Source organism: Tachysurus vachellii, chromosome 3 (assembly GCF_030014155.1).
Source record: "Tachysurus vachellii isolate PV-2020 chromosome 3, HZAU_Pvac_v1, whole genome shotgun sequence".
Classification (NCBI taxonomy): Eukaryota; Metazoa; Chordata; class Actinopteri; order Siluriformes; family Bagridae; genus Tachysurus; species Tachysurus vachellii.
Window position 1 is genome coordinate 33,575,671 of NC_083462.1, and position 27,881 is coordinate 33,603,551.

Sequence of the window (27,881 nt, forward strand, 5' to 3'; positions counted from 1 at the left end):
GAAATATAAACAAAAATTCTGAAATGACAATAAATGCAGTAGAATATTGAAAATGTTCAGTTTTGCCTAAGAATTATTTATAGGCTGATGGTGGTGTAGAACATGTATGAAACTTTACACAGTGCCATAGAGGTTTAACGTATAGAGACTGGTCAGTCGTTACAAAGTGCTCTGAACGGACATAATTTAATATACTGTAGGGGGGCACGGTGGCTTAGTGGTTAGCACGTTCGCCTCACACCTCCAGGGTTGGGGGTTCGATTCCCGCCTCCGCCTTGTGTGTGTGGAGTTTGCATGTTCTTCCCGTGCCTCAGGGGTTTCTTCCGGGTACTCCAGTTTCCTCTTCCAGTCCGAAGACATGCATGGTAGGTTCATTGGCATCTCTAAATTGTCCGTAGTGTGTGAATGAGTGTGTGTGTGTCTGTGTGTCAGTGATGCCCAATGACGCCTGAGACCCAATGACTGCTCCCTGTGACCCGAGGTAGTTTGGATAAGCGGTAGAAAATGAATTAATGAATATTTAAGAAAAAAATTGCATGTATTTATAATTCTTTTTAGATTGAAATATATTGAAATTATTTTCCTGCACACAGAGCAGTAATAGATTGACAGTAGTGAATCATGTAGTTGTAGTTGAACTCCACACACAGCAGTTCTCCAGTGCTCTGCTGCTCAGTCTAACAGTACACTGTAAAAAGTGATTTGTTGTACATAGTGATATGATAAGTAACTATTACTTAACATTAAATAATAAACACTTGTGCATACAACTTGAATGGTTTGTGAATGTGAACTTAAGACTATGCATATAGTCAAGTTAATAATGTGAGTGTGGACAAAATATGTCCATGTTCATTTAAGATATTAAACTCCCTTAGTTCACACTTGAATAGGCACCATGTCCCTGATGATATACACACACCTGGGGAGCACATTTCCTTCTCATGTCAACATTGTGCCTCTGTCACATTTCCAACAGACACTGACTTGTTCACACATCTCACACAGCATCTAAATAATCTTAAAACTTGTGTTTTTAACCATGGTGATTTTCAGAAAAAAATGTATGGCACATTTGCTGTTCACAAAAGCAGAAAGCATCCTTAAAATTGTCAAGATAAGGGATGACTGGAAAAACATTAATGATAAAATAGCCAGAACTTTTGTCCCAAAGTCGGCAGGAGATAAAGGACAGTCCACCCATAGAACTTCTTCAGCAAAGATGGCCTGCCTTGTTTGGCATCTTTAGTACTTATTTAATTACAACTTATGTTAAAAGCTTTTTGTGTCTGGCTGGCCATTGTCTTGTTGGCCTAAATTTTTCCATTTATAAAATTACGGGATGTTAAAAGTCTAATTGTAATGCTTTAGTAGTTTTGAAGGTCAAAGAAGAATTCAGGAGGTTAAAAACTGTTGAGCTTGAATGGCAAACACGGACAAATACACAGACATACTCCTTTCTTTGTTTCGAACCAAAGGAGGAAATGCTGGATGGCAGATGCATGACATTTTAAATATACTTAACCGGGTACACCAGGGGCAGTTCTAGCCCTTTTTTAGGGTGGCTCCAGCCCCCGTCTGTGATTTCAGCCACCCTAAAACTAAAAGTATATTTTTTACTTATAATAAACAATAAAAATTACGTTAAAATGCAGGACATGTTGTCGATGGGAAAGAAAATTATTTATTAGTTTGATCCGTGAGGGAATTTTATTACTTTGCTTTTACGCGCGTGCGTTTGTAGTCTTTCAATAGTGCATCATCAGCAGTCTGCTTTATTTGAAAGGAGAAGCACAGGAACGCGCAGCGTGCACGCGCATTCAAAGCTGGAGGCGTTATTCAATGCAAACAATCCATTCAATACTAAATAAAAATAAGGATTTATTGATTTGGCCTTTGTATTGTGGATATTTTTTATTAATGACTGCATTCATTAGACACACTGTTAGTAGAGAATGCACACATACATGAACTGATTTGATTCAACACTGGCATCATTACATCATGCATAAAATTTTGGTGTCCACTTTTGCCATTTTAAATAATACCATAACTTTTGGCTTAATATGTAGTCTTATAATATATAATATAAAATTCTCACTGAGGGCTAAAACCCCGTAAAGACGCCCCTGGGTCAGATGCTGTTTTCCATATTTTAGCTGCACATTCAGCTGTCAGCCTTTTGACCTTTATGGGCAGTAGATGGGTTGCAAAACCCAATAGTTTTAAAACTGGGATCCAGGAGAGTGGAAGAAGAACTGCTTCTTTCGGACGCGTCCGAGAACCGATGAGCTGTTGATACTGCGCATGCTTGAATCACTGAACCGATACAGCGAATCATCAGTACACTGAACTGAGAACTGTTTCTTTCGGACACGTCCGACATACTGAGAACCGATGAGCTGTTGTTACTGCGCATGCGTAAATCACTGAACTGATACAGTAACAAATGTAAATGGTTATGATTTAATGTCTTATCAATGTATGAGTGTTTAACTCAGTTGCATTAGTTTTTGAAACAACTGATGGAGCGAAAGAAACATTTCAAAATTATGCTTTTTTTTGTAAGTTGATGAAGATTAGTTTAGATCTTTAAGACACGTAAAACACCCACGTTTGCACATCAATGCCTGTACTGGGTGTTTTAGTTGCAAAACTTAAATGTAAGAAACGTATTCAACTAAAGTTATGATTACAAAGAACTTTTCAAGTGTGTTAAATTGATTGTATTAATATCTGCCGGCAATTACGTCATTACGTCAGGACGTAAAAGAACTGGTGAACTGGATTATTGAACTGGTTCATTAAAACGAACTGTCCGAAAGAACCGGTTCGCGGAAAAGAGCCGAACTTCCCATCACTAGTTCCATAGAGACAGCGGTGCGGACTGATACATTTTGGGCGCTGCGGCTTATTAAATATATGATAAATAAACAAAAAGTTTTTCTGCGTGAGAAATACAATGTGTGGCTGGAAAGCGGGAGAAAAGACCCAAATGTGTGACTGTCACGATCAATGCGTCACACTTGACAGCCCTGACTTTGTGTTCAAACCATAAGAAAGTTATAAAAACTGTGACGTATGTTATCTTTTCGACCCCTTTCTTGTTTTTTGCAGTATTGCGCATGCGCAGTTCACCTTGGGGGCGAGACCCTATGCCCCTGTTTTGCTGGGGCATGTTTAAGGAAGTACGTCACTATTGTGCGCCGTAATACGTAACATATTCCGTAAACCGACCGTAAACACGAGTTTTGTGTGTTAAAACCTTATTGTTTAACGTTTAAAGGTGTTTCGGGGACGGAGTTTCAGCCATGGCGATGCAAGCAGCTAAACGAGCGAATGTAAGTACAGTTTTAATCCGTAAATGTTTATGTTTTGTGAGTTTGTTTGAGGATTTCCTGTAGCGACGTCGTTAGCATATTAGCATATTAGCATGATAGCATGTTAGCATGTTAGCTAGTCACTACAGTGCTATATATTAGAATAATATACGTGGTGAAGCCTGAACTTCTAAGTAAAAGCAACAGAGGAATAAGTATTTTTTTTAAAAAAAGATTTATTAAAAAGCCCTGCAGTTGTACGTTCAGGTCTTTACAATAAGGAGGACAACAAAACACCCGAGCTGTGTGACAAATAGCAAAGGTTCAGACTGAACATTTAACACTTAACGTCCCAGAGAAAGTTATCTGCGTTTATTTACCACCGGTTTGTTTGTTTGTTTTCTCTCCTCAGATCCGTTTACCTCCGGAGGTGAACAGGATCCTGTACATCCGGAACCTGCCGTACAAGATCACAGCAGAAGAAATGTACGATATCTTTGGGAAATATGGACCGATTCGGCAGATTAGAGTGTAAGTGCTCAGGTCATGTGTTGAAGTGGTTTGAATAGTCAAATCGACTAGAGTTAAAACAACACGAATTTTCTCTCCAGAATTGTGTCAGTTTGTTCCTGTTGAATGCCTGTGTGTTTAATTCAAGAGCAATTACAAATACTAACTAGATTTGTAAAGTTCGTCGCGACAAACTTTGACGTTGGCTTTGACGATGCAAGTATTCGCAACGGACGGTGATTTTTGGAGGCAAGTGGACATAAGGGTTAGTGTTGCTTTTGGAGGCAAGTGGACAGAAAGCTAGGGTGCCAAAACATTTGGAGGTAAGCTGAGACAAGCATGTGACCTCATCCAAATACTCCTGAGGAAGTTCCCCACATTGGGCTGATTGTTTTGATATGTCACTTATCTATGTTGTGCTAATTTTTAATTTTCACGTGACGTCATCAGAATATCCGCGAGGCAGTTCCCCTCGTTGTGCTGAGTGTTTTGATATATCACATGCCCATGTTGTGCGGAATTTTTTATTTTCACGTGACGTCATCAGAATACACGTGATGAAGTTCCCCTCATTGTTGTGAGTGTTTTGATATGTCACATGTCCATGTTGTAAAAAGTTTTTTGATTTTGCATATTTTGGGGGCGGGGCTGCGGCACAAATGGAAGGCCAGTCGGTACACCAATTTAAAAGTTTGTTCAGAGTATCACCCTAAAGGAGCTGGTCGAGTTTGGTGTAGATAGTTCAAAAGCTTGCTGAGTTATAAACCTCCAATGTTTATAATGGGAGTCTACGGGAAAAAAGGCCACTTTGAGACCAGGTACCAGAAGTACCGGTACTCAGATCATTTAGAAAACTTCAGACCAGCGTCTACAACATATCCGAATTTGGTGCATGTGGCTCGAAAGCTCTAGGCCGCATTAAATTTTATAAACTTTTGTCTAAGCTTAAATAGAAAAACAGAATGTTGGCTTCTACAAAGCCAACACAATTATCCCCGAATAATGAACCATTTTAGTCTATTTCTCAGCCTTTCTCAGCGTGTGAGATACTTGTTAACCATGTGGGACTATTTGTTAAGTTTATTGTTTGTGTTTTGATGTAAAGTCTGTACGGGAATAGTTATAGTGAAGTATAGAGAAGTCAAGTCAAGAAGCTTTTATTGTCATTTCGCCCATATATAGCTGTTGCAGTACACAGTGAAATGAGACGACGTTTCTCCAGGATCGTGTTGCTACATAAAACAAAGACAGAGCTATAAGGACTAATGCCCCTTTTCCACCAAAAAGAACCGGGTGCTGGTTCAGAGCTAGTGCTGGTGCTGGTTCAAAGTTGGTTCCACTGGCGAACCTTCTAAGAACTGGTTTGCCTTTCCACCGGCTAGAGAGCATCACAGAGCCGAGTCTGACGTCACTGTATACGTGTCACGTGTCCCAGCAACGTTAGTGCAGCAGTGACAAACACAAACACATCAACAATGGCGGATGTTGCTTTACTGTTAATGCTCATGGCTTTGTGAACCTACATTAACACCCAAACGCAGCGAATCCAACGTGTACGTGCAGCTCCATGTGATCTGTATAAACGGAGGTTGTTATCGAGAAAGTACATAACGTTATTTTATCATTAACACAGAAAAAAGTTAGCCTTAGCATGTAGCTACTTACTATCATGTGTGCTGATAATGTATCGTATCGCGGTAAAGTAAAAGTGTATTAAACATTAGTATACTTAAGGTACATTATCAAATGCACTAACAGTAGCCCCGCCCACAGCCCCTGACGCAAGCGGTTCTTAAGTCTAGACCAGCAACGTTTTGGTGCTACTTAAGAACCACTTTTCCTGGTTCAGAGCCGGTGCTTTGGCTGTCGAAAAAGAAAGAACTGGTTCTAAATTAGGCTCCGAACCAGCACTCAAACTGCCTCGGTGGAAAAGGGGCATTAGTAAGTTAGTCCTAGCCACATAAAGTGCAACTGTGCAACCTGGTGTAAACAGTGCAGTGTTCTTCAGCATGAATTGTCAAGATTTCACTGTATCCTAACACGTTATTGGTTGTACGCATGTATGCAGAAAATGAAGAAAACTGTGTTGTTTGAGAGTAAACAACTATTTGTCTTTTATTAGAGTGACTCCACTATAACAGTTCAGTACATTAATTGAAATCATCACTAATCTGGAGCCTAGTGCTCTATATTTGCTGTGCTTCTTTAGGCAGCTGAAGCAGATCTGCATGTTTTGTTGTCATGAGTTCTGTCAGTTTGCTGTTTCTCAGCGATTTTTATAAGGAAACTAAAATGTTCGAATTAATACCTGCTGATTCGAGTGTGACAAATCTTTCCATATTGTATATTTGACTTAACAGTGATAAATTGTGTGCTTGCAGTGGGAACACACCAGAAACCAGGGGAACCGCTTATGTAGTGTATGAGGACATCTTTGATGCTAAAAATGCCTGTGACCATCTTTCTGGATTCAACGTTTGCAACAGATACCTGGTTGTTTTGTACTACAATGCCAACAGAGTAAGTTTGAATTTACTCATGAAATACAAACTGGCTTCTTTCTTCTGCTGTTCTTCTCCTGTTGAGCAGTGATATTTGTTGTAATTGGTGTGCAATTTTGTTTACTTTGTTTTTCTCCTTCTCTTTGCAGGCTTTCCAGAAAATGGACACAAAGAAAAAAGAAGAACAGCTGAAACTTCTCAAGGAGAAATATGGCATAAATACAGACCCCCCAAAGTAGCACGGTGGTTATCCCTCAGCTCCCCAAGTGACCCTGTTTTAACAAGAATGAAAATAAACTACATCTTTTGTATAGATAATTTACCTTGATTTTATATATTAAACATTGAGTGTTAAGATTTTTTTTCCAGTTATAAAACTTGTTTGAACACATTTGTACCACTAGGTGGTTATTTTGCATCTTTACTCAGACCTTTGTAATTGGGTTTTATTTTGAATTAATGAATAAATCATATCATCTTGTTCAAACATTTCAGACTTAAGAAAGTGATGAATATGACGTGACATACGACTAAGTACTGTACGGTGACCCATACTCCGAATTTGTTCTCTGCATTTAACCCATCCAAAGTGCACACACACAGCAGTGAACACACACCCGGAGCAGTGGGTAGCCATTTATGCTGCGGTGCCCGGGAGCAGTTGGGGACTGCATTATAAACTATACCCAACAGCACAATCCAAAATGTCACTTTATATTACTTTGTACAGGCTAGAAACTGGTTACTCAATGCAACTGAAGTGTTCTCATATATATATGTGTATGTATGTATGTATACATACATGTCCCTTCCCCAGAGTGACAAATTAACACGCTTTTATTTATATATATATATATATATATATATATATATATATATATATATATATATATATATATATACGTATATATATATATATATATATATGTATATGTATAGTGTTTGTCCACTAACAGGATGCTAAATCAAGGATTTTACGCTTCTAAAACAGTTCCTGACAGACTCTCGACCCAGCTAACACTAAGGTGCTGCAGATCAGGGCCCGTATTTATGAAAATTCTTAAAGAGTTGCTACAAACGACAATATTCAAAGAAAATTTGTAGAAATGTGGGCAATTTCCCTTAAAATTAAAGAGAAGATCCTAGTAAAAATAAGTTATTCTTAAAGCATCTTAATCCTTAAAACAGCTCTTAAGGTCATCTCTCTCTTTTTATATATATATATATATATATATATATATATATATATATATATATATATATATATATATATATATATATGCATATACATACAGTATACACTCCTCTTTAAGACCGGGTAAAACATTCGCATTTCATGCTGGTTGATCGTAACCAGGATGTAAGTAACAGTAGCAGGAGCAATAGACAAAAAAAATTAGAGAGTAGGCAATTTATTGAAAACTGCATTTTAAACTCAGATGATGAATAGCCTGTTTAAGACTATAGCCATAAAAAGTTAAAATCTGTAAAAAAAAATCTGGCTTTTATTCAATTCAAGTTTATTTGTATAGCACTTGTTACAATTGACATTTTCTCAAAGCAGCTTTACAGACCATAAACATAGAACAAAAGGTTAATATAAAGAATAATATAAAGATAATAGAATACAAAATTCAAGATTCATATTAGATAGATTTAAATGTGTATGTATTTATCACCAATGAGCAAGTCTGAAGTGACTCAGGCAGCAGTGGCAAGTAAAAACTCCCTTAGATGGTAAGGAAGAAACCTTGAGAGGAACCAGACTCAAAGGGGAACCTCATCCTCATATGGGTGACACTGGAGGGTGTGATTATAAAAATACAGTCAAGCAGATGTTATATAGATGCAAAAGATCACATGGAGTTCACATCTCCTCTATAGTATCACAGAGTCTAACTGGAGCTGGTAGATCTGTAGATGTCTCAGGATTCTCAGAGTCGGTCCAAAATCTTCATCGCATGGAAGACGATCTGAGCTGGTACAATGTCTGGATGCCTCGGGATGGGTAGAAAGAGAGAAGCAGTGGAGAGGGATTAACATATCTGCTGTTCATAAAATGTACAAGTCTGATGTAATAGTGCACAATATTATGGGATGTATCATGTGTACGCCTGACTAAAGAGATGAGTTTTTAATCTACATTTAAACTGGGAAAGTGTGTCTGAGCCCCGAACACTATCAGGAAGACTATTCCAGAGTTTGGGAGCTAAATAAGAAAACGCTCTACCACCTTTTATGTCATTGTCCTTCAGGCAGTCACACTGCCTACTTTCTATTTCTTGCTCCAGTTTCTTCTTTTGGAATTTTGAAGCAGTATTTACAACCTGGTTACCATCCACCAGCATGAAATGTGAATACTTCTAATGTTTCCCACGGTCTTAAGATTTTGTTCAGGAGTGTGTGTCATTTCTGCGCTGTGTCAGAGATGTTCTCTAATATGATTGGTCACAAAAATAATCCCTACACAATCTCATCTGTAGCATCTTATTCACACACTCACTATAAAATATTAATAAATATAGTGATAATTCTTAGAATCTTAATGAATACCAGCCCCAAAGGGGTCTATAGGAGAAGGTGTAGTCCTTCAAATTTTCCAAAGATGACAATAGTAGAAAAGTGAGTTGTTTTAATTTGTAAAATTTTAAAGTCTATTGTATACATAAAAATAAATAATCAAGAGATTACTGTAATCCATAAGGGATCTTTGAAGAATTTAATATTCCCCAAAATAAAAAAACTGTTTGATTCTGTGAGGCATCATCACACACACTGGTTCTGTACCAGTACTAGTGAGCGCACACAGTCCAAGTGCATAGCAAAACTGGAAGAATACACTACTTAAATGTTTAAAGTCAGTTTTATCCAAAGCATTTGCCAAATTAACAAAAAATATAATCATGTGTTTCTCCAAAGCTCTGGAATGAGACTTCAATCAAGATTATTTAATTGACAGAAAAGATGACCACCAGATTCCAGACACTAACATCACACTGCTGCAGTCCTCCATCTAATCATTTGTTTAAACACAGAGAGGGAAATTGCATACATGCAGAGATAAAGGTATAATCTCAGTGTGTATTACATTACTCAATTAAAGTTCATTTAAATTGGTTTTTGACTGCAGTGTATGAAAAACTGAGGTTGGAGCAGGTGAATCGTAAATCATTTGAAATAAGAGAATTATTGAAATTATTTTAAGTACAGTGAAGTACAGATTCTTACAGTAAGCAGTTAAAGAAGTTCAACTTCCTGAAATTTACATTTTACCGTTGCAGCTGGTCTTGTAGATTGTTTCTACAGGGATGTGAAACGGCACTAATCAATCAATTATAATCATTCATTCATTTTCTACCGCTTATCTGAACTATTCTCGGGTCACGGGGAGCCAGTGCCTCTCAGGCGTCATCGGGCATCAAGGCAGGATACACCCTGGACGGAGTGCCAACCCATCACAGGGCGCACACACACACACACTCTCTCTCATTCACTCACACACTACGGACAATTTTCCAGAGATGCCAATCAACCTACCATGTATGTCTTTGGACCGGGGGAGGAAACCGGAGTACCCGGAGGAAACCCCCGAGGCACGGGGAGAACATGCAAACTCCACACACACAAGGTGGAGGTGGGAATCGAACCCCCAACCCTGGAGGTGTGAGGCGAACGTGCTAACCACTAAGCCACCGTGCCTTAATTATTTAATTAATTATTAATTAATTCATAATTAATTATTTTCTTAATTATACTCATGCCTTTAACAAAAGGAATAACTGGGCAATAAAAGATGATTTATCTTTTGTGGGCAATGTTTAATCTTAATGCTACAAAAAAAAGAAAAGTGAGAATAACTACACAAGCTCCCCCCCATTACAAATTGTAGCATAAGGTTACACTTGCGCTTCACAATTAAACAACCCAAAACAATAAAACACAACCATAACGAATGTAACGTTGGATATTACGTAACATTGTTCTGGACATCTCAATATCAAGAAACACAAAACAATGAAAGAAAAAATAAATCCGTTTCAGAGAAGAAAAGTAGAACACCACAAAAATTCTGGGCTTAAGTACTAAAGTGGAGGCAGTCAGAACAAATAACTGGTTAAACAGTATTTTTTTTCAATGAAGTAATAAAGGTGCAGCTAATCTTGGCTACTGGGCTCCTCCCCCACGGTTGGTGAACCCTGCCACTGTTTCACAAAGATGATATCGTCAGATGTGTCCTCAAAGTTAAGGGACAGATGTGTGACAGTTGAAGCTGTTGGCTCCTCTGCATCAGGTGGTGTCTGAAAGTCTGCAGAGAACATGACAGTCATCTACATACGTTCAAAAACTAGTCACATTAAAAAGCAATCGTTAAAAAAATAAATAATAAAAAGTAACGGCTCACCAGAAGACACTGCCTCATCAGCAAGAAGTTCCGTCTCCACCATCTTGGCTTTAATCTACAATTCAAGCAACAATACTGAAATACAAGTCATAGCATGCAAAAAAAATTACATAGCGTGCAAATATCTTCAAAAATAAACTTAAAATGCATCGACACTAATGGAAGAAAGCTATCCTCAGTGTGTCTGGTGGAGTATCAGACCCCTTTTTCAGTCTCACAAAGTATTTTTAGAGCTTTCTCTAAAACCAAGAGCCATTAAAAAAAAAGGTCCTGTTTTGCCAGCAGCTGGACTGTAGTATGCCATCTTTGTTTTACTAACATAATCAGTCAGTTCATTTATAACAGCCAAATCATAATTAGCATCAAGTTCCACATCTAAAGCCTATAGAAATATTTTTTACATAGAAATATATACAAATTATAGCCTTAAAGCCTGTGTGCTTTGAGTGATCCGAGCAGAAGTTAGTAAATTAGTCAGTAAATCTCACGTTGTCATCAGATTATACAAATCGTGCTCAGAGGTGGACTGGGACACAAGACCACATAACATTTGTAGTGTGTCCTGAAGAGCATCAAATGATGGCCTAACTGAAAGAAACATTGCCCTCCATGGAAAAAAAAAAACCCTTATTATTGCAATTGCTTGGAAATAGTGCAGCCGAAGACTGACAAACATGCACGACCCTCTTCCTCCAGGAGAAATGATCGGTCACAGGTACTCATTGGACATGTGTTCAGAACGTCGGAAGTAAACAGCTTTGTGTTTTTGCTGTCAACTATTTATTGTGGAAGATCGTGTGGCGACGAGTCCTCTCTCAAGTGATCCAATTTGAACCTGAAGCAAACGTGACTAAATGCATAAATTTACCTGGACTTCCACAGCACTGCCTAAATCTTGTGCTGCTTCTACTGCTGGACTCGCTTCCATGGCTGGTTCTGCAAGAAAAAAAAAAAAAAACACCACCACATTCTTTTCCTACACCATGTCAACATTTTACAAGTAGTACGAGCACATGAAGTAATTTAGTCATGTGACTTTCAACTCAATCTACTATACTCTTATCAGCCATAAAATTAAAACCACCTGCAGAATATTGTGTAGGTTCCCACCAAAAACAGCTCTCTCAACTTACCAGACAAAAGGGATCTTGTTGCCAGACACCACAGCAAACCTTCATAGGGCTTGTGGACTCAATGGGTCAGAATGTAACTGAGACAGTATTCTATATATCTACAGTACATCTCTCTCGAGAACAGAAAGACCAGAATCGATCTGGCTATAAAACATCCAAAATCCTGCCCAGTCCTGAAACATAATTCTTTGGACTTTTACAGAACGACAGGACAAGAAGAGTATGGTGAAGGAAAGAAGGGCACATAATCCAAAGCTTCATCTGTCATCACACATCATCTGTCAGACATGGAGGTAGTGCTATGGCATGGGCATATATGGCTGCAATAAATCCGGCCACTGGTGTGTATTGATAGATGAATTAAAGGATGAACAATAAAGTGAATAGAGCTAAACCTTCTGCAAAATTATCCTTTTGTCCTGTAAAGCACCATACAGTTAATGGCTCAAATCATAACGCAAAAGAAGTTCAAGAGCTTTTTAAGGGAAAGAAATGGAATGGTTTTTAATGGCAGTTAAAACTGTCAGTCACCTGACCTCGTGTTTCACTAAGTAGTTCCACAAAGAAGCAGTAAAGACCTGGTGAAACATCTCAAGGAGGAAATTAAAGTACTAAATGAATGTAGATTTCGTTCACTCAGGTCTACATGCTGCCAAAAAAGGTCTGTCTGGATCCAAGTGATCACATCATATACCATCAAGTTGCATGCTTCAACACTATTGATTTTTCAGGCAACAATTTGTTAATTTTTTTTCCTTTTCTGTGCAATGAGACTGTCGTCCTGCCATCTTGTTTTCCATCAGCTCACAATACTCAGTCTCTGATGTTCACAGGTCAAATTTTTACCACAAAGCTAAAGGACACCCTTCATGTCACTTGGTTTGTGTTGAGTCTGATCACTGGTTTAAGCAAATAACAATTATTTGATACATCAGTGCATCTGTGGCTAAATTGTAGATAGTTGCAGGTCTGGCAGAATTAGAGATTTATATTAAACATGATATTATGTTTCACGCTGCATCTACTGTAGAAGTGCCCTAATAGAAGGTAACAAGGCAGAGCAGTCAGCCACTGCAACCCATTTCTAATAGGCTACTTTATATTAATGAATATTAATTACGTGTCATGTCTGGCATTAGAACAACCATTTTTATGCACAGCGCTTTTATCTTACCATTTTGCTCAACTGTAACATCTGTAATGGACATCTTGCTCTGCAGAAATACAACAAACAATTCAATATCAGAAGCTGACAATTTTTTATTTTTATTTTTAAAACCCACCTTAAATTATAAATGAACAAAATAAAGCCCACCATTTCCTGGGGATTCTCAATGTCTGAGTCTGGACCTGGCATCACATCTTGTTGCATCAGTCCTGGTAAATTAAAAAAAAAAAAAAAAAAGGTTAGACATCACAGAATAGAACGTCATCTTGGGAGTGACCCAAGAAGGTAAATTAACACACATTACTTACTTTCAGGTTCTGCCACCAAGTCACCTAAACAGGAGCCACGCTCTTTGTCTTGAGGCTATAATGAAGTGAAGGAAAAGTGAAAGAAGTCCATAAAGGGACAACTAAAATATTATATTAACCATAAAGACATATGGTGTAAACATGCCTAATCTTTAGAGATTTCCTGATTTGAGTACTGGGGAAAGAAACTCTCTCCAGATTACAACTGATTTGAACCCAATAACATTTATGACCAGTGGTCTTCACTATTTTTGTCATGTGAGCCACACTGATAGGTCAAAGTCAATAGGAGAGCCACTTTCACCGCAAAGTATGCCAAGTTATTCAGTCTTAAATAGCTTATCTGCTTAAATACATTGTACAATATTGCAATACAATAATGACTTAAAAATCATTCTTTATTATGCACTTGTCAAATTGGTAACTGAGACAAGATGATTTCCAAGATGATGCTCCCCATCAGTTACCTCTTTTGTCACTGTCACATTGCTTTGTTGCTGTTCATTTTGTGCGCGGGATTGTTTGATAAGAAATCGATCCATTTTTTAGTCCGTGTGTGTACAGTAAACACAAGTTGTTAACTAGCATGAAACACAAACTAGCTTCCGGCAGGCCGCCAAAAACTGGCTATTGCGCAGAACGCAGTGAGTCAGTGACGAGTCAAATAATATATATAAATATATATTATTATTTGTAATAGAGCACATTTGTTTTTCTATGCTTCCCTGATTGTTTTTAATGTTATTTAAATGAAAAATACATTTTAAACACATGATCATATCATCGTATTATTTACTGCCATGCGAGCCGCATATTAAAGCTTGGCGAGCCGCAGGAGGCTCGCGAGCCGCGTAATGAGTAACACTGATTTAAGGGATAAGAATGTGTGCGAGTGGCTGCTTACTATTAAATTGCATGGGTGAGGACAAACTTTTTGTTTTAACAACAAATTTACCATCAGATATTAACTAACTGTCCTTATTTCGGTTTGGCTCCTTAGTTCTTGTTGACCAGGTGATAAAGCATAAAAAATAATAATCAGGTCTACTTCTGATTTGCATTAAATACAAACAAAACTGCTACTTCTTGGGCAAAAGACCCAATAACTGCATTTATTTTCCTTTGGTCTGTAGGAACACTTTACACCACCAAAACATTGTGGATATTTAAGACCACTTTAGTGTGTGAAACAGAAATATAAGCAACGCATTCTGACTGCCCTCCAAATTATCTGGAACCACAATTTTTCATTAAAAATGAACGTATTTATGAACATATCTTGGAATTTTTATTTATTTATTTTTTTTTTTTTAGGGACACAGGCTGTTTTATATTATCCTTGTAAAATATTTTAAATTACACTTTCATGGTGACTATCCCTTTCTCAAAACTCGTTTACCTGTTCCTCAGTTTCCTGAGTGATGAGATCCACCGAAGCAGTAGGTTGTTCAAATTCTTTATTAAAAAATAATAAAAATTACTAGGCAAACCGTAAAAGAAGTCATAATACATTTTAATTTACAATTTGTGAAATTACTTACCAGTAGGTTCTTGAGAGGAAAAACATTCAACAACATTATGCACTGCTTCTTCAGCCTATTAGCACATAAACAACAGAATTGGGAAATCTCACATTAGATTTAAAACTGGTTGAATTTAATGCTATTAAATGATCAAAGCTCATGTATTCACTATCTAGAAAGTAAAAGCTCAGTTGTTTACAAGTATATAATATACAGAACATCATATTAAAATAAAAAAATGAACCTCTTCCTGTGCCTTTACACCCAAGTTATCCAGATCAGTGTTTGCCTCAGATTCTGCCTCTTGGTCCTGTTAACATGTTACAGCTTTATGTCTCTGGACCACATATACTTTCATTGTCCTTAAATAGTATAGATTATATGAAATAAATAAAACACAGTACCCTCTCCAGTGGTACGACTGGTATGATATCTATCAGTTCATCCACCTGCTCACATGTCTTAGTCGCACGTTCTAATGTTAGTGTAAAACCTTAAATTAGTGCATTAGTCCAGTTTCAAATCCTAAATCTAAACAGGATTTATATCGGACATTAAAAATCATACAAGAGATCCATCTTCTGACACATCCTTTCCTCACATTTTTATGTCTATGGAAATATAAAACCTTAAACAATTCTTAGGATAAGTGTTTCCTAGAAAGTGTTTCACACCTTTCTCTTACAGAAACAAGACAGTTTATAGTTACAATATACTTCTGTGTCTAGTCTGCAGAATAAATTTCAGATCGCACATTTAAAGCCAACATTCTGACTGATAAAATGCACTGAGCTATAGCTATAATTACATGCAGCATTTTTCTTACCATGTAAAACATCTGCAACAAACAATTGACTCTGCAGAAGAAGAAGAGTTGCAACATTAATCCCTTTGTCTAGTCAAGATTCATGTGCTTCTAAAATCAAACCTACCATTTCCTGAGGAGTATTAAGGTCTAAATCTGCACATTGTTTTGGATCGTCTTGCAAATTTTCTGTTAAAACTAAAACAAAAACAAACAGTAATTACATAAAAAGTGTGATATTCAACTGGGAAGATTTTTTTTTCTGTAAATGGATGTAGGCCATATTACTTACTTTCAGATTCAGAAACCGAGTCACCTAAAAAGGGGTCAAGCTCTTTGCCTTGAGTCTGTAGTAACAAGTAAAGGTATTCATGAGGGTTTAAACAGAGACTTTTGCATTGCCTCATGAATACTAAGACTTCATTCTCTAAGAAATACTTAAACTTGGACAAATTTACCTGTTCCTCAGTGATGACTACATTCATCCCAGCACTAAGTTCTTCATCATCTAGATTGCAATGAAAAAGTGGATAAAGACCATTCGTAAACACCAAACAATACTCTTTTAAAACAAAAACATCCATTTAATAAATGCTTTATAATTTAAATTAATACAGTACGTAGAATCGTATTTGTGTGATGAACCTTACCAGATGGATCTTCAAAAGCAACACAGATTTTACATCCAAGCTCAGTTTTCTTTTCAGCCTGTTAAGAATTAAGTTCATCACCGTGAATGCAAAGCCATCCCACTAAATTACACATTTACCTTTGAAAATGCATATGTAAATGTGCCATTTCTTCTCTCAAACAGCTCCTATACATTTATATACAAATCCTCTTAAACATCAAACCCAAAATACTTTAACCCTTCTAACCGTCCTCTGAAACACAAAACTGCAGGCGACTACTGTACATTTTATTTTTGAGTTGCTGCTCATGCTACATTACTGTCCACTGTAATACACCTGGAGGAAATTCAGACTGTCTACATTTGCTCACAGGCATCTAGTGTAGCTGTGAGTGATGGGGAAAGAGAGAATTGACTCTCCAGCCAATTTGGTTCTCTTCTGACTAGGGTTGGGAACCGAGAACCGGTACTTATTCAGAACCGGTTCTGTTTTTTAACAGGAACCGGAACCGCACGGAATTTTTAAGTTTCGGTTCCAAAAGTGGTTCTGATGCGATGACGGGCAAAGTGCTGTGAGCGGTCACTTTAAATAGCCATGTCTTACCTCATGAATATTAACTGTTTTACAGTCACGCAACCAAATTAACGCAGCTTACCACAGAAATCAGTCACTCGCACTGCTGTGCTGAGGTACGCTTTGTGTTAAACTAAACATAGTCTAAAAAAAAAGTCTAAAGTGTGGATTCATTTCCAAAGCTACAACAATGAAGCAAATCTCCCCCCTCTGAGAGGGTTTTCTCCACCGCTGGAGATACAATAAGCCAGGAAAGGTCTCGTCTTCTCCCAGAGAAAGCAGACATGTTCATGTTTCTTCAGAAAAATTGATAACTGTTTTGCTAAGTTGTAATTCTGGATGTTAAATATGATGTTGGATTTATTTCAATTTAAATTGATATGAATTGAAATGCTCTGTTTAAAATATTTAAAGAGTGATTAATAAACACAAATGGAATTGTTTAAGTATTGTGTATTATTTTATTATGGAATCGGAATCAGAACCGGGAATCGTAGGGCAGAACTGGAACCGGAAAATTTCTTTTGATACCCAACCCTACTTCTGACTCCCAGCCACAGGTTGTGGGCCAAATGATACAGTGGACACAATTTCCACTGGGCCACTTGGGAGTCAGTGTGTAAACCTGGTTGGTAAAAATCACTTTGCTGAGTAAAACATTTTGTAATTTTTAGTGTTTACCACTCCTCCTATATTCTGAAATCTGAATAGGCAGATTTTAGATCTCCAGACTTGTCTATGGATAGTTCATACCTGCAATGATTCTTGTGGTACAATTTCAAAAACGTTCATTGAATCCACCATCACCATAAAATCGTGGTCCAAAAGGAGTACCTATATTTACATAGAATTTGAAGACAAAATAAATAAATAAATAAAATCAACAATTATTTAAATCCGATATAATTCATTGTCATTTATTTTTGATCATACAACATTCCCAGAAAAAAGATTCTTACCAAAGTGTAATCATCAGAAATCTTTAAAGTTCTCGCACGGCACCAACGCTTGTGTACGTAAGACCAGATCACACATTCAGTCCCAACAGCAATGTCCTCTGCAGCCCTCCTTATGTTTCCCAAGTCTTCATGGAAAAAACAGAACCTTAAACTTGTCTATAAACTGTTGAATGTGGTTAAAAAATAAATAAATCTAGATTTTCAATGATGACTTTTACCTGATTTAATAATCTCGTTATCAGACACTGTGGTCTTATTCTCTTCAGGTTCTGAAACTGATCTATTTTCACAGACCTCATTACAGGACGGACCTTCTGGAGATGCAGTTTCCAGTTGGGTCTCATGTTCCAGAGAACCTGTGAATGCTCCATTACTAGTGTCTGTGGAGTCCAAGTGGCGCTCTGAATGAACATCTGCAGGCAGACTGTGTTGAATGTCCAAAGTATCTGTATTTACATTTGTACATTTCTTCACATTGATACTTTCATCATACTTCTCAGGCTTTTCAATGCATACTGAAGTCAAGTTGTGATCATCCTGAGAAAACATCTTGCCCACATCAACATTTCTTTCATCCAGTAACTCTGTGGATCCAGCTTGGTCCACATGCTCAGCCAAAGTGCCATCACTTTCTGACTGCATTTTAAGTGGAGAATTGTGCAGATACTCCATGTCTACACAAAGGGGGTCCTCGGTTCTGACTACAGGTCCAGTTACACAGACAGAGGACGTTTCAGTCACGATAGTCGCAGATGGTGCATTTGCCAATTCAAACGATGTCTTGCTGTTTTGAGTCCAGAATCTTTTCATTGCATCATTGATGGAAAGTTCCTCGCGTTCCAACTTAACAAAATGAGGAGTCACCATTTCAGATGAACTGGCTAGTTTCAAAATTGTGACTTTTAATAGCTGGTCATTGATAAGCTCAGAGAACTGATCTGCTGCCTTGTCATCCCAAGACCCCTCCAAAACATTAAAACCATCAAGCTGGCAGGCAAATGCCTGAGGAGGTATATCACATGCCTCAAATGGCAGTGATCTAATGTCACTCCTTTTAACTTCTGAATGATTTCCATAGTCAACAAACAGAACAGAGAGTGTGTCCTTCCCAACCGAGGTCACCTTTGCACGATAATATAGTTTGTCCTCATCAAAAAGAGCAATGCATCCACTTCCAATCGGTAGGGTTTCTACATCTCTGCTTTCCAAATTACTACCAATCTTTTGGATTACATCAGAAATCTCCTGCAGCTTTTCTGCCTCTGCATACTGGCACCAGAAAAGCTGTGGGCCAATAATGACTGAGGCGTATACAGAAATGACCTGTCCAGTCGATACATCAGGATTTTTATAAGTACACAGATTGAAGTCAGTATCTTGGCTCTCGGGTACACCCCTTACAGTTAAGACGTTTGTATTTTTGGAGACAGCAGGCACCAGCACCTCACCATTGACTCGAAGTTCAACCTTCCATACAGAATCTGACTGCTGGATAAATTTACAGAAAAACCTATCAGCATTCTTTTCCATTTCAGTTTTGAAATTAGAGGCCGCATCACTGTCATCAGTTAACTCTCCAGTCAGCGAGCAATGAATGCTATACCTTGGCTTGAAGAATATTTTTTCCAGGATGCATATTTTTGAGACTGAAACTTCAGCAGTATTTCCGAAGTCAATGAATTCTACATCAGCCGTGTCATCCACCAGTGCTTTTCTTACGACGGCACGGTACCATGCGTTATCATCAGGGTACTCTGCACAAACTAAGTCACCTTCACAGAGGTCACCAGGGTTAACAGGTACATGTTTTGACTGATCTTCATTCAATTTTTCTACCAGAGAACAAATGTCACTTTCATCAGCTACTAATTGGACAAAGAAGCTTAAATAGCTATTGCAATGGGAGATGAATACTTCAGCTTCCAATCCTGGTTTGAGTACTTTTTCAGGGAGCTCGTTCAGTTTAGGGATAGTTGCTTTGACACTGTGCTTCAATATTATTGGGGTGACATTTTTTTTTATGTCTCCATCAAACAACTTTCGTGAGCATTCTTCTGGGTCAGCATTTTTCTGAGATTTCCAGTGTTTTTCAGGAGTCCACTGTGGTGCTTTTCGCTTTTCAGACAAACTGTATGACTGATATTGCTCCTTGACATCAAGCTCCTCCATAGTAATTTGCTTGTTTCTCTCAAATTCAATTTGAAACTTCTCTCGGATTATAGCGTTCACTGGTGTTTTCCCATCATACAGCTCAACAATTAATTTTCCAGAAGGTTCTTTGGCCACTATCAGGGCTTTGAGCTTGCGATTTGCTACAAAAGTTTTAAACCAGTTATTCACATCACTTGGAACGTTTTCAGGCAAATCAGAAAGCCCACACTCAACTGCTTGCACAGGTATTGTCATGATTTCAGCAGCTTCAACTGGAACTGGTAGGAGGTCTGATTTCTGAACTTGCTGTGTGTCACCATAATCCACAAAGTGGATGACAACCGAAGGACTTCTAGTTTTGAATTGTCCTCTGTACCACAGCCCATCGGTATATTTTGCAAAGCAAACATTTCCAAAGGTTTCTGGGCATTTAATGCTCTGTAGGTCCCTGCATAAGCTGTTGACTTTATCTGCAAGTTTATCAATCTGCACAGAATTTCTTGACAGATGACAAAAGAAGTGGTTGACATTTTTCACATAGGTGATGCATACATCATCTTCAGATCCAGTTTTGATGCCATGAGAAGAGTAGTAGTATGTATCCAACCTTAAAGGTGGCAGAGATACTGTTTTACATGCGTGCTCAGACCGATCTCTCTGAACAAGAAGTTTGCAGATGCTTTGGAATGGACTCTCCAAATCCACTACATTGAACATAACTTTCCGAGTGTCACACATCACAGCATATACAGTACATTTCAGCACTATACTCAATGAGGCTGCTTTGTCCACAAACTCACGAAACTGCAACATAGCATCTGGACTCCATACTAAAGAAGAATGAGAGACCGGACAGCTCAAGTTGTACAAGCAGCATCGAAAAGCTTGTCCTGTCAGCTGAAGGAATTCTGGATCAATGCGACGAAGGTCATAAATGGGAACGGTCTTTGTTTCTCCATAATCAACAAAGAGCACAGTTACGTTAGACGTCTGGTGCTTTTGGAGGACCAAAGCTCGATACCACAATTTATTTTCAGGATGATAAGCAACACAGGCAGCTTCTAAAGGAGGCTGAAATTCAGAGTTTGCATAGTACCGTTGAAGGTCTTGCATTAGCAGTTTAAGGCATTTTGAATCACTAGCTTTCTGACACCAAAAGTCATTTGGACTCCCAATGTAGGATACTGTAACATCAAATGAGCTTCCAATTGGAAACAAGTACTCCTTGAAAGCAGAACTGGATGACTGTGAAACAGCACCTGTCTTGAACACGTCAGAAGTCTTTACCAGTTTTGTGTATGGTGTGACCACAGATTTATCCACATTTTCCATGTCTGCAAAACCTTCACTACAGAGCAGCTTTGAAACATCTTTTTCCCCACATGACACAGAATCGGTAACCTGGACAAGATATCTGTCTTGGGATTTTGCGACTACATGTACATCAAGGGCTTTGTCCACAACAGCTTTAGCAAAGAATAATGTAGCATTTAGATCCCATTCTTTACTTCGGGGTTGAATGCCGTAAAGAGCACACTTAATTGCCAAGGCTGGTATGCTTTGATATCCGAGGGGTAACTCTCGAAGGCTGATGCACTCAACCCATTCTTTGTTTCCATAGTCGAAAAAGAAAACCTCAGCCTTCGTCTCAACAACTTCACAAATAGTTGCCCTATAGAACACACCATCTTCAGCTTTGGCCACACAAAGAAGACCAGGTACAGGCTTTCTTATCAATCCAGTGGCTCTGGTGTGATTACTATACAGCTCTGTAAGGCCATGCATTAACAGTTCAAACTCAGCAGCATATTTCTGTGTCTGGATCCAAAACTTTGTAGGGCTATCAACATGCTGCACAACAGCCACATAGTCAGTATTAGGTGAGAGACATTCTGTTAAAATCTCTTTCAAACCCTCTGTTCCTTGAGTTTCACCTTTACCTGAAATCTGGCACATATGACATGCTCCAATCTTGGGTAAGGTATAACCTTTAAGGCACACTGAATCAATCGAGCAGTTCTCTCTTGAACCAAATAATTTGTTTATATTAGTGTTTTCATCACCATACAGTGTAACATAGTGGACACCCTCACAGTGGCTTTGAAACTCAAATTTGGCAATAACGGTTCTGTTGAGCAGTAAGGATTTCAGATAATCAACCTGTGAAACTGTCCAACCAACACCTCGATCAACAACCCCATGAAGAGAACAAACATAAGTCACAACAGGCATCCGGAAAAATTCTGGGGCCAATGGTCGAACATGATCTACTTGAACAAATTGTTTCTTACCATAATCCACATGCAGCACCTCCATTACATTGTTGGTGGATATGACTTGCTGCAAAACAGAGCGATACCACTTTCCATCAGCTCCTTTTGATGCACAAGGAGCCCCCAAGTTCTCAGGTCTTGCAAAAGGAGATGAAATGGTTCTTTCATAATGCAGAGTTATCTGATCGGTCAGTTTCTTGAGTTCCTGGGAGAAAACCTTTAGCTGACAGAAGACACGTAGAGGACTGTTTATCTCTGTGACTAGCACAGTCTCAGTGGTTTCAGCCTGTAGCTCTGGATACATGTAGCACATGATCTTGACTGGTTCAAGTGGTTCGAATCCCATGGATGTAATCCTCAACGGCTCAACGAAGCCAGCATCCCAATGTAAAGTCCTTGAAACAAAATCTTTGAACTCTTCATTTGACAATTTCTTTGCAAATCCCATCTCGTGCATTTGCCTAGACAGACATGGAATATCGAGTAGAAATGTACGCTGAGGTATGGCAAAATCCAGAACACAGGCAGTAACTGCTCTCCCACAGAATGATTTCATGAACCCCAAGGCCAATTTTGACCATCTATTTTCAGTAGACAGTGGCAGGACATTGGAAAGTATGCAAAATTCTACTTCAGGAGGTAGGTTGAAAAAGTCAGTCTGGCCCCAAGCCAAAACGCTGGTTTGAGCCCGAAGCGTTCTGCCTTCGTCGATGAGAAACACATTGTAGTGAGCATCAGTTCTTGACACAATACGGGCTCTGTACCATGTTTTATAAACCCGTACAAGACATAAGTCACCAGGTTTGCCTTCCCCTTCATTAAATGCTACTCTGGGGTACTGAATATCTTTTTTCATCTGTTGATATGCAAGTTTCTGATCCGAGACAAAATTTCCCCAAAACTCTACCAGAACACAGAGAGGGTTGACATTTACTCTGGAGATGATCACATTCACATTTGAGCCAGGTGAAGGGAGTCCAGGAATTGAACACATTGTGCCGTTTTCCAGGTTTTAGCTTTTCAAATAATTCAAGAAATGTTTAATGACTGATGACGTGGTATCTACAAAAAAAAAAAAAAAAAAAGAAAGTAAACCTTTTGATATAGCTCTGCAATCAAGAACATTAGAGTTTATGTTTTAATCAGAGTATAAAAAAATCCATTGCAATATTTGGGGTTAACTTTACTTTTTTCCCTTATTTCATATATATAAAATATAATTCTACTATAATACTCAAATATGTTATTCTGTTAGTCAGATTTACAATTTGTCCTAAAATGTTGTATTTTAAACAAAAATTGATGTTGAAAGCCAATGACTAGCTCTGATTATAAAACATTTTGGCACTATTGTGACTGTCATTAAAAAAATAGCACAGCCACTGTTTTCAAACTCAAATCTTGAGAAAAGTTCTTTTAAAAAATTTAACAAAAATAAAATACCCCACAAATGAACAACAAAGACAGACGTCCCCTACAACATATGAAACGAGAAAGAACTATATATAAAAAAAGTAAATAAAAAGAAATGGAAGAATGCAAGCAATCAAAATGTTAAACCTGTACAAATAGAAAAATCTTTTCAAACCTGTTGACCCTAACAGAAACTAAGGGAAAAAATGTAATTAATTAGACAAAAGAAGAACAAATTCACGCTCATTCTAGACAACAGCACTTTCTCCAATATCGGGAACCAAGGTCATTGTCAAAACAAGAAAATGGTGACAAACAACCCCTGTATTATTCCAAATACAGGCACTCAAATGTTTCCCAAACACAATTTCCTCCCAAATAATAATGATAAACACATTATATTGCCAACCCCTGAGAGCTTGGCTATGGTGAAAAAACATTATGGACATTACATAAATATTTAATATTAATTGCAGACAGACTTTCACAGTGACAGTGGCATAGCTAGAACTGGATTTGGGGTTTGGATAATTGTCAAAAAGAATCGCAAATACAGGATTGGCAGACACATGAAACTAGTTTGTTTAAACAGAAAATATAAATATATCAAAGTGTTGCCTGAAATCCAGATACAGTACACACTGTATTGCACAGAAGTAAACAAATGGGTTAACAGTCACTTCTTCTGAGAAGCAAGTGCTGGAGAGACATCACTGATGCAGTGACCTGCTTGAAGATACAATACTCATCAACACTGTCAGAAACAAGGATTTTAAACAGCATATAAAATCAATTGATCCTCAGTACCACTTACTAAGTCACAAATATTTTCCTCACTTTCCTCACAAATATTTACCACTTACTAAGTCACAAACATTTTCAATGTTGTTCCTCAGCTGTACACAAAATTTAGGCAAGTGCAATAAAAAAGCTCATTTTTAAAAACGGAGGGAAAAAAAAAAGTAAACCCAACTCAGCTAATTTATTTTGTATTTAAACATATGCCCATTATCCACTTTAATAAGAACACCTGTACTCCTGCACATTTATGACATTATCCAATCAGCCAATCATGTGGCAGCAGCACAATGTATAAAAACATGAGTACACAGGCCAAAAGCTTCAGTTCATGTTCACAAAAAACATCAAAATGGGAAAAATTATTTTCACATTGTTTTGCTGAAGCAAACACTTATGTATTGTTTTTTTTTTTTTTTGCTCGGAGCATCTTGGGTTTCTAAGAGCATGTTCTTTTGCTGTATTGAACATGCACATGTATTGAGAGACAAAGGAATTGAAATTGTATTAAAATTTAATTTTGTATATTTTTATGTTGTAAAGTATTAAAGTATGTTGTACACTAAATTCAGCTGCAGACATATCTGGTGGGTTCTTTCATGTCCATGCTCCGTGTGCTAGAAGACAGCCAGATGCTCAACAATGTCATCTAGTGTTAAATATTACTATTATTAATATAAATTATATGAGCACCATAAATATTGCTCATTAGCTTTTAGTCAATAAAATGAGAATGGGCACTGTGTGAATTTGTACTGTAGCTAACTACACAAGAGCCTCGAGACATCTTTACTTCACGTTTACATACGTTAATGTCATTGATACGGACACCTTATGTACTGCCAAATAAGTTTCACTTTTTAAACCCTTGTAGCAACTATAATTCAAGAAAATGCAGAGTGACAAATTTTGAGACTTCCTGAGAGCACATTAACGACTGTCCTAAAAAAATATGTGTCTCCAACTCGTATCTTAGCTGCTGCTGGAGGTGGTTCATGGTGCTCATCAGTAAATAAAGCCAAACTGTGTTGTGCTTGTGAACGATCACAGATCACCATTCTTCACCATAACCACCACTGATTACCACCGTTACTCAACAACCAATCACTACTGTTTGTCTCAACCTTGAACTGTTTACAATAAAAGTAAGTAATTAATTCATAAAGACTACTACACAAAATCACTGCTTTGTTTTGTCTGCATACTTTATATAAACTGTACTATTTTGTAAATGCATAAAATTTCGCTTGTGCACAGGACCATCACCAAAGGTTTCCATAGGAAAGACATTTTCAAGAAATTAATTATAAGCAATTGGTTGTTTTCGAATACGACAAAACTTTAAAACAGTCCTGTATATTTTATTATAAATAAAAATCTCTTTTTCATGTCCTAATTTGATATGCAAATGTACTAATTTACATATTCACAATTCATGACGTCATCCAGCAACTTCCAGATCCTTCTTTACCTACTTTCCTCTGTAAGCGTGTTGGTTTAATATTATGTCAACTTATATACAAGTTATCCACACCAATCGTTTACCATACTTAGTTAAACTAGTTATAACCGCCAAAAGTTTTTGCACACTTACTTATTCGTATCCATTGTTCCAGAACTGGTCACAGCACACAGGATGCTAGCAATAAACAATAAAAAAATAAAAACATTAAAAATGACATCAAACAATTTCTAAATGTGTCACAAGCGGTTCATTAAAAAAAAAAAGAAAAAGACATAACGACTAATCACACTTCAGTGAAACAGAATCCTTACTAGCATTAATGAGTTCATCAACAATTTCGGCGTATGAAAATTAGATGTAGAAAAACAAACTAAATGAACAAAATGGCCGACTTTGCTAACTTTGCACGTGGCCTGTTTAGTAGACAAGCAAACTAGCTTGTAAGCCAAACTAGCAAGCAAACATTTAACAAGCCGAAATTACCGACCGTCCTAAATTAATCCGTATCATTATCACTAGAGTACAATTTTAAATCCATCAAAAGTTAAACCAAACCAAACTCTATCCACTTATCATCTACTTGATTTCTCAGAAAGCTTGATGTTTTTTTCTTACCTTCTTTCTACTAACCAGTTTCTAGCCATAAAACACGGTTAATTTGAAACACCTTACCTCAGGTCTTCTTTACTTAACTTCTAGCTAACAACCGTTTACTAGCTTAAATTCACAGGTTAACCTAAGTTCTGTTTTCTCTCCTGGTCTTTAATAAATATATTTATATTTATACATATATGACTAGTTCGTGTTAATCATGAATTGTCGGCGTATTATTTATTTTACGTTGAACGAAAGCCTTCCTCTGCACCTCTCATTCGAAGCTCCTTCCTTCCGCCATTTTAAAAATCAGCCACCGATGACAAACGGACTCGTTTATTTGTTAGATTTTGTATTGTTTAAGACGTGTAGCTCGTCTGAACAATCTGACAAAATGCTTATTCGTCGCTGGGTAACGGATACCGATTATATACGTGTTGTTGTCGTGTGTAATCAGAACTGAATCAGTAAAAAGCTCACACTTCCTCAGTCGCTCTCCTTCTCACCTTTACTGAGAAAAGACGTACATTTAAGCAGCTTGGACATTTACAGAGCAGAAAGCAGACACACAGCTGCTACATTCAATTTAATTCGATTCAAATTTATCTCTATAGCGCTTTTAACTATTGACCTTGTCTCAAAGCAGCTTTACAGAACATAAACATAGAACAAAATGTTAATACAAATATAATACAAAAAATTCATGATTAATATTAGATATATATATAGATAGTGTTTGTATTTATCCCCAATGAACAAGTCTGAGGTGACTGTGGGGAGGAAAAACTCCCTTAGATGGAAGAGGAAGAACCTTGAGAGGAACCAGACTCAAAGTGGAACCCACCCTCATATGGGTGACACCAGAGGGTGTGATTATAAACATACAGCCTGATAAATGTTGTATTGATGAGGAGGTTCCTCAAAAACCTCAAAGAGGCCTCCTCTTAGTATAACAGAGTCTAACTGGAGCTGGTAGATCTCTAGGTGCCTCATGATCCTCACAGAGTCGGCCTCATCTCGGCGGAAGTCCACAATCTTCATGGCATGGAAGACAACTGGAGCTGTTAGATCTCTAGATGTCTCAGGATCTTCACAGATTTGGCCTCATCTCATAACCAAAACTACTTTCAACAAACGTCAATTTTAGATAAATCGGTAACAAAACAAACACACAGCAATTTACAGTAATTAAGAGTCTACATGCTAAATGCATTTATAACCATTTCCAAAAAAAAAAAAATATAATCAAGTTAAATCTATAAAAAACATTAAACCAAATAAACATACATTTACTAAACCAGATTTGATATCAAACAACGTAAAGGCAGTTTGCAGCAATTGTTATGTGACCTT

The 27,881-nt window shown here is 37.5% G+C and overlaps 2 protein-coding genes across 2 annotated transcripts in view; one reads left to right on the forward strand and one right to left on the reverse strand.

The window, feature by feature from the left end:
* sf3b6 (splicing factor 3b, subunit 6) overlaps nucleotides 1–6,820 on the forward strand; it is a 31,016-nt gene extending 24,196 nt beyond the window's left edge. Inside the window, exons 2-5 of the mRNA XM_060866890.1 lie at nucleotides 3,237–3,341; nucleotides 3,733–3,851; nucleotides 6,212–6,350; nucleotides 6,481–6,820. Coding sequence (XP_060722873.1) covers nucleotides 3,312–3,341; nucleotides 3,733–3,851; nucleotides 6,212–6,350; nucleotides 6,481–6,570 — 378 coding nt within the window. The 5' untranslated portion in view covers nucleotides 3,237–3,311 and the 3' untranslated portion in view covers nucleotides 6,571–6,820. The remainder of the gene's footprint in view (nucleotides 1–3,236; nucleotides 3,342–3,732; nucleotides 3,852–6,211; nucleotides 6,351–6,480) is intronic.
* Nucleotides 6,821–10,210: 3,390 nt separating this feature from the next.
* On the reverse strand, nucleotides 10,211–26,885 carry tdrd6 (tudor domain containing 6). The gene is made up of 20 exons (XM_060866880.1): nucleotides 26,800–26,885; nucleotides 26,064–26,108; nucleotides 18,053–23,320; nucleotides 17,835–17,959; nucleotides 17,629–17,709; nucleotides 16,321–16,378; nucleotides 16,129–16,178; nucleotides 15,963–16,017; nucleotides 15,798–15,868; nucleotides 15,692–15,722; nucleotides 15,270–15,340; nucleotides 15,110–15,175; nucleotides 14,884–14,938; nucleotides 14,742–14,797; nucleotides 13,343–13,397; nucleotides 13,182–13,243; nucleotides 13,041–13,080; nucleotides 11,602–11,669; nucleotides 10,734–10,788; nucleotides 10,211–10,637 (listed from the first exon to the last, which is right to left on the reverse strand). Exons 3-20 carry the CDS (start codon nucleotides 23,250–23,252, stop codon nucleotides 10,486–10,488), a joined length of 6,351 nt encoding a protein of 2,116 aa, XP_060722863.1. The 5' UTR covers nucleotides 23,253–23,320; nucleotides 26,064–26,108; nucleotides 26,800–26,885; the 3' UTR covers nucleotides 10,211–10,485.
* Between the last annotated feature and the right edge of the window lie 996 nt (nucleotides 26,886–27,881).

Excerpts from the sequence above, each read along its gene's own strand:
- tdrd6 (XM_060866880.1), bottom strand. The coding sequence starts at position 23,252 with ATGTGTTCAATTCCTGGACTCCCTTCACCTGGCTCAAATGTGAATGTG. Across the intron at positions 15,176-15,269 it reads CAGTCGTACCACTGGAGAGG|GACCAAGAGGCAGAATCTGA; the intron begins GTACTGTGTTTT and ends ACATGTTAACAG. Across the intron at positions 10,638-10,733 it reads TGATGAGGCAGTGTCTTCTG|ACTTTCAGACACCACCTGAT; the intron begins GTGAGCCGTTAC and ends TGTTCTCTGCAG.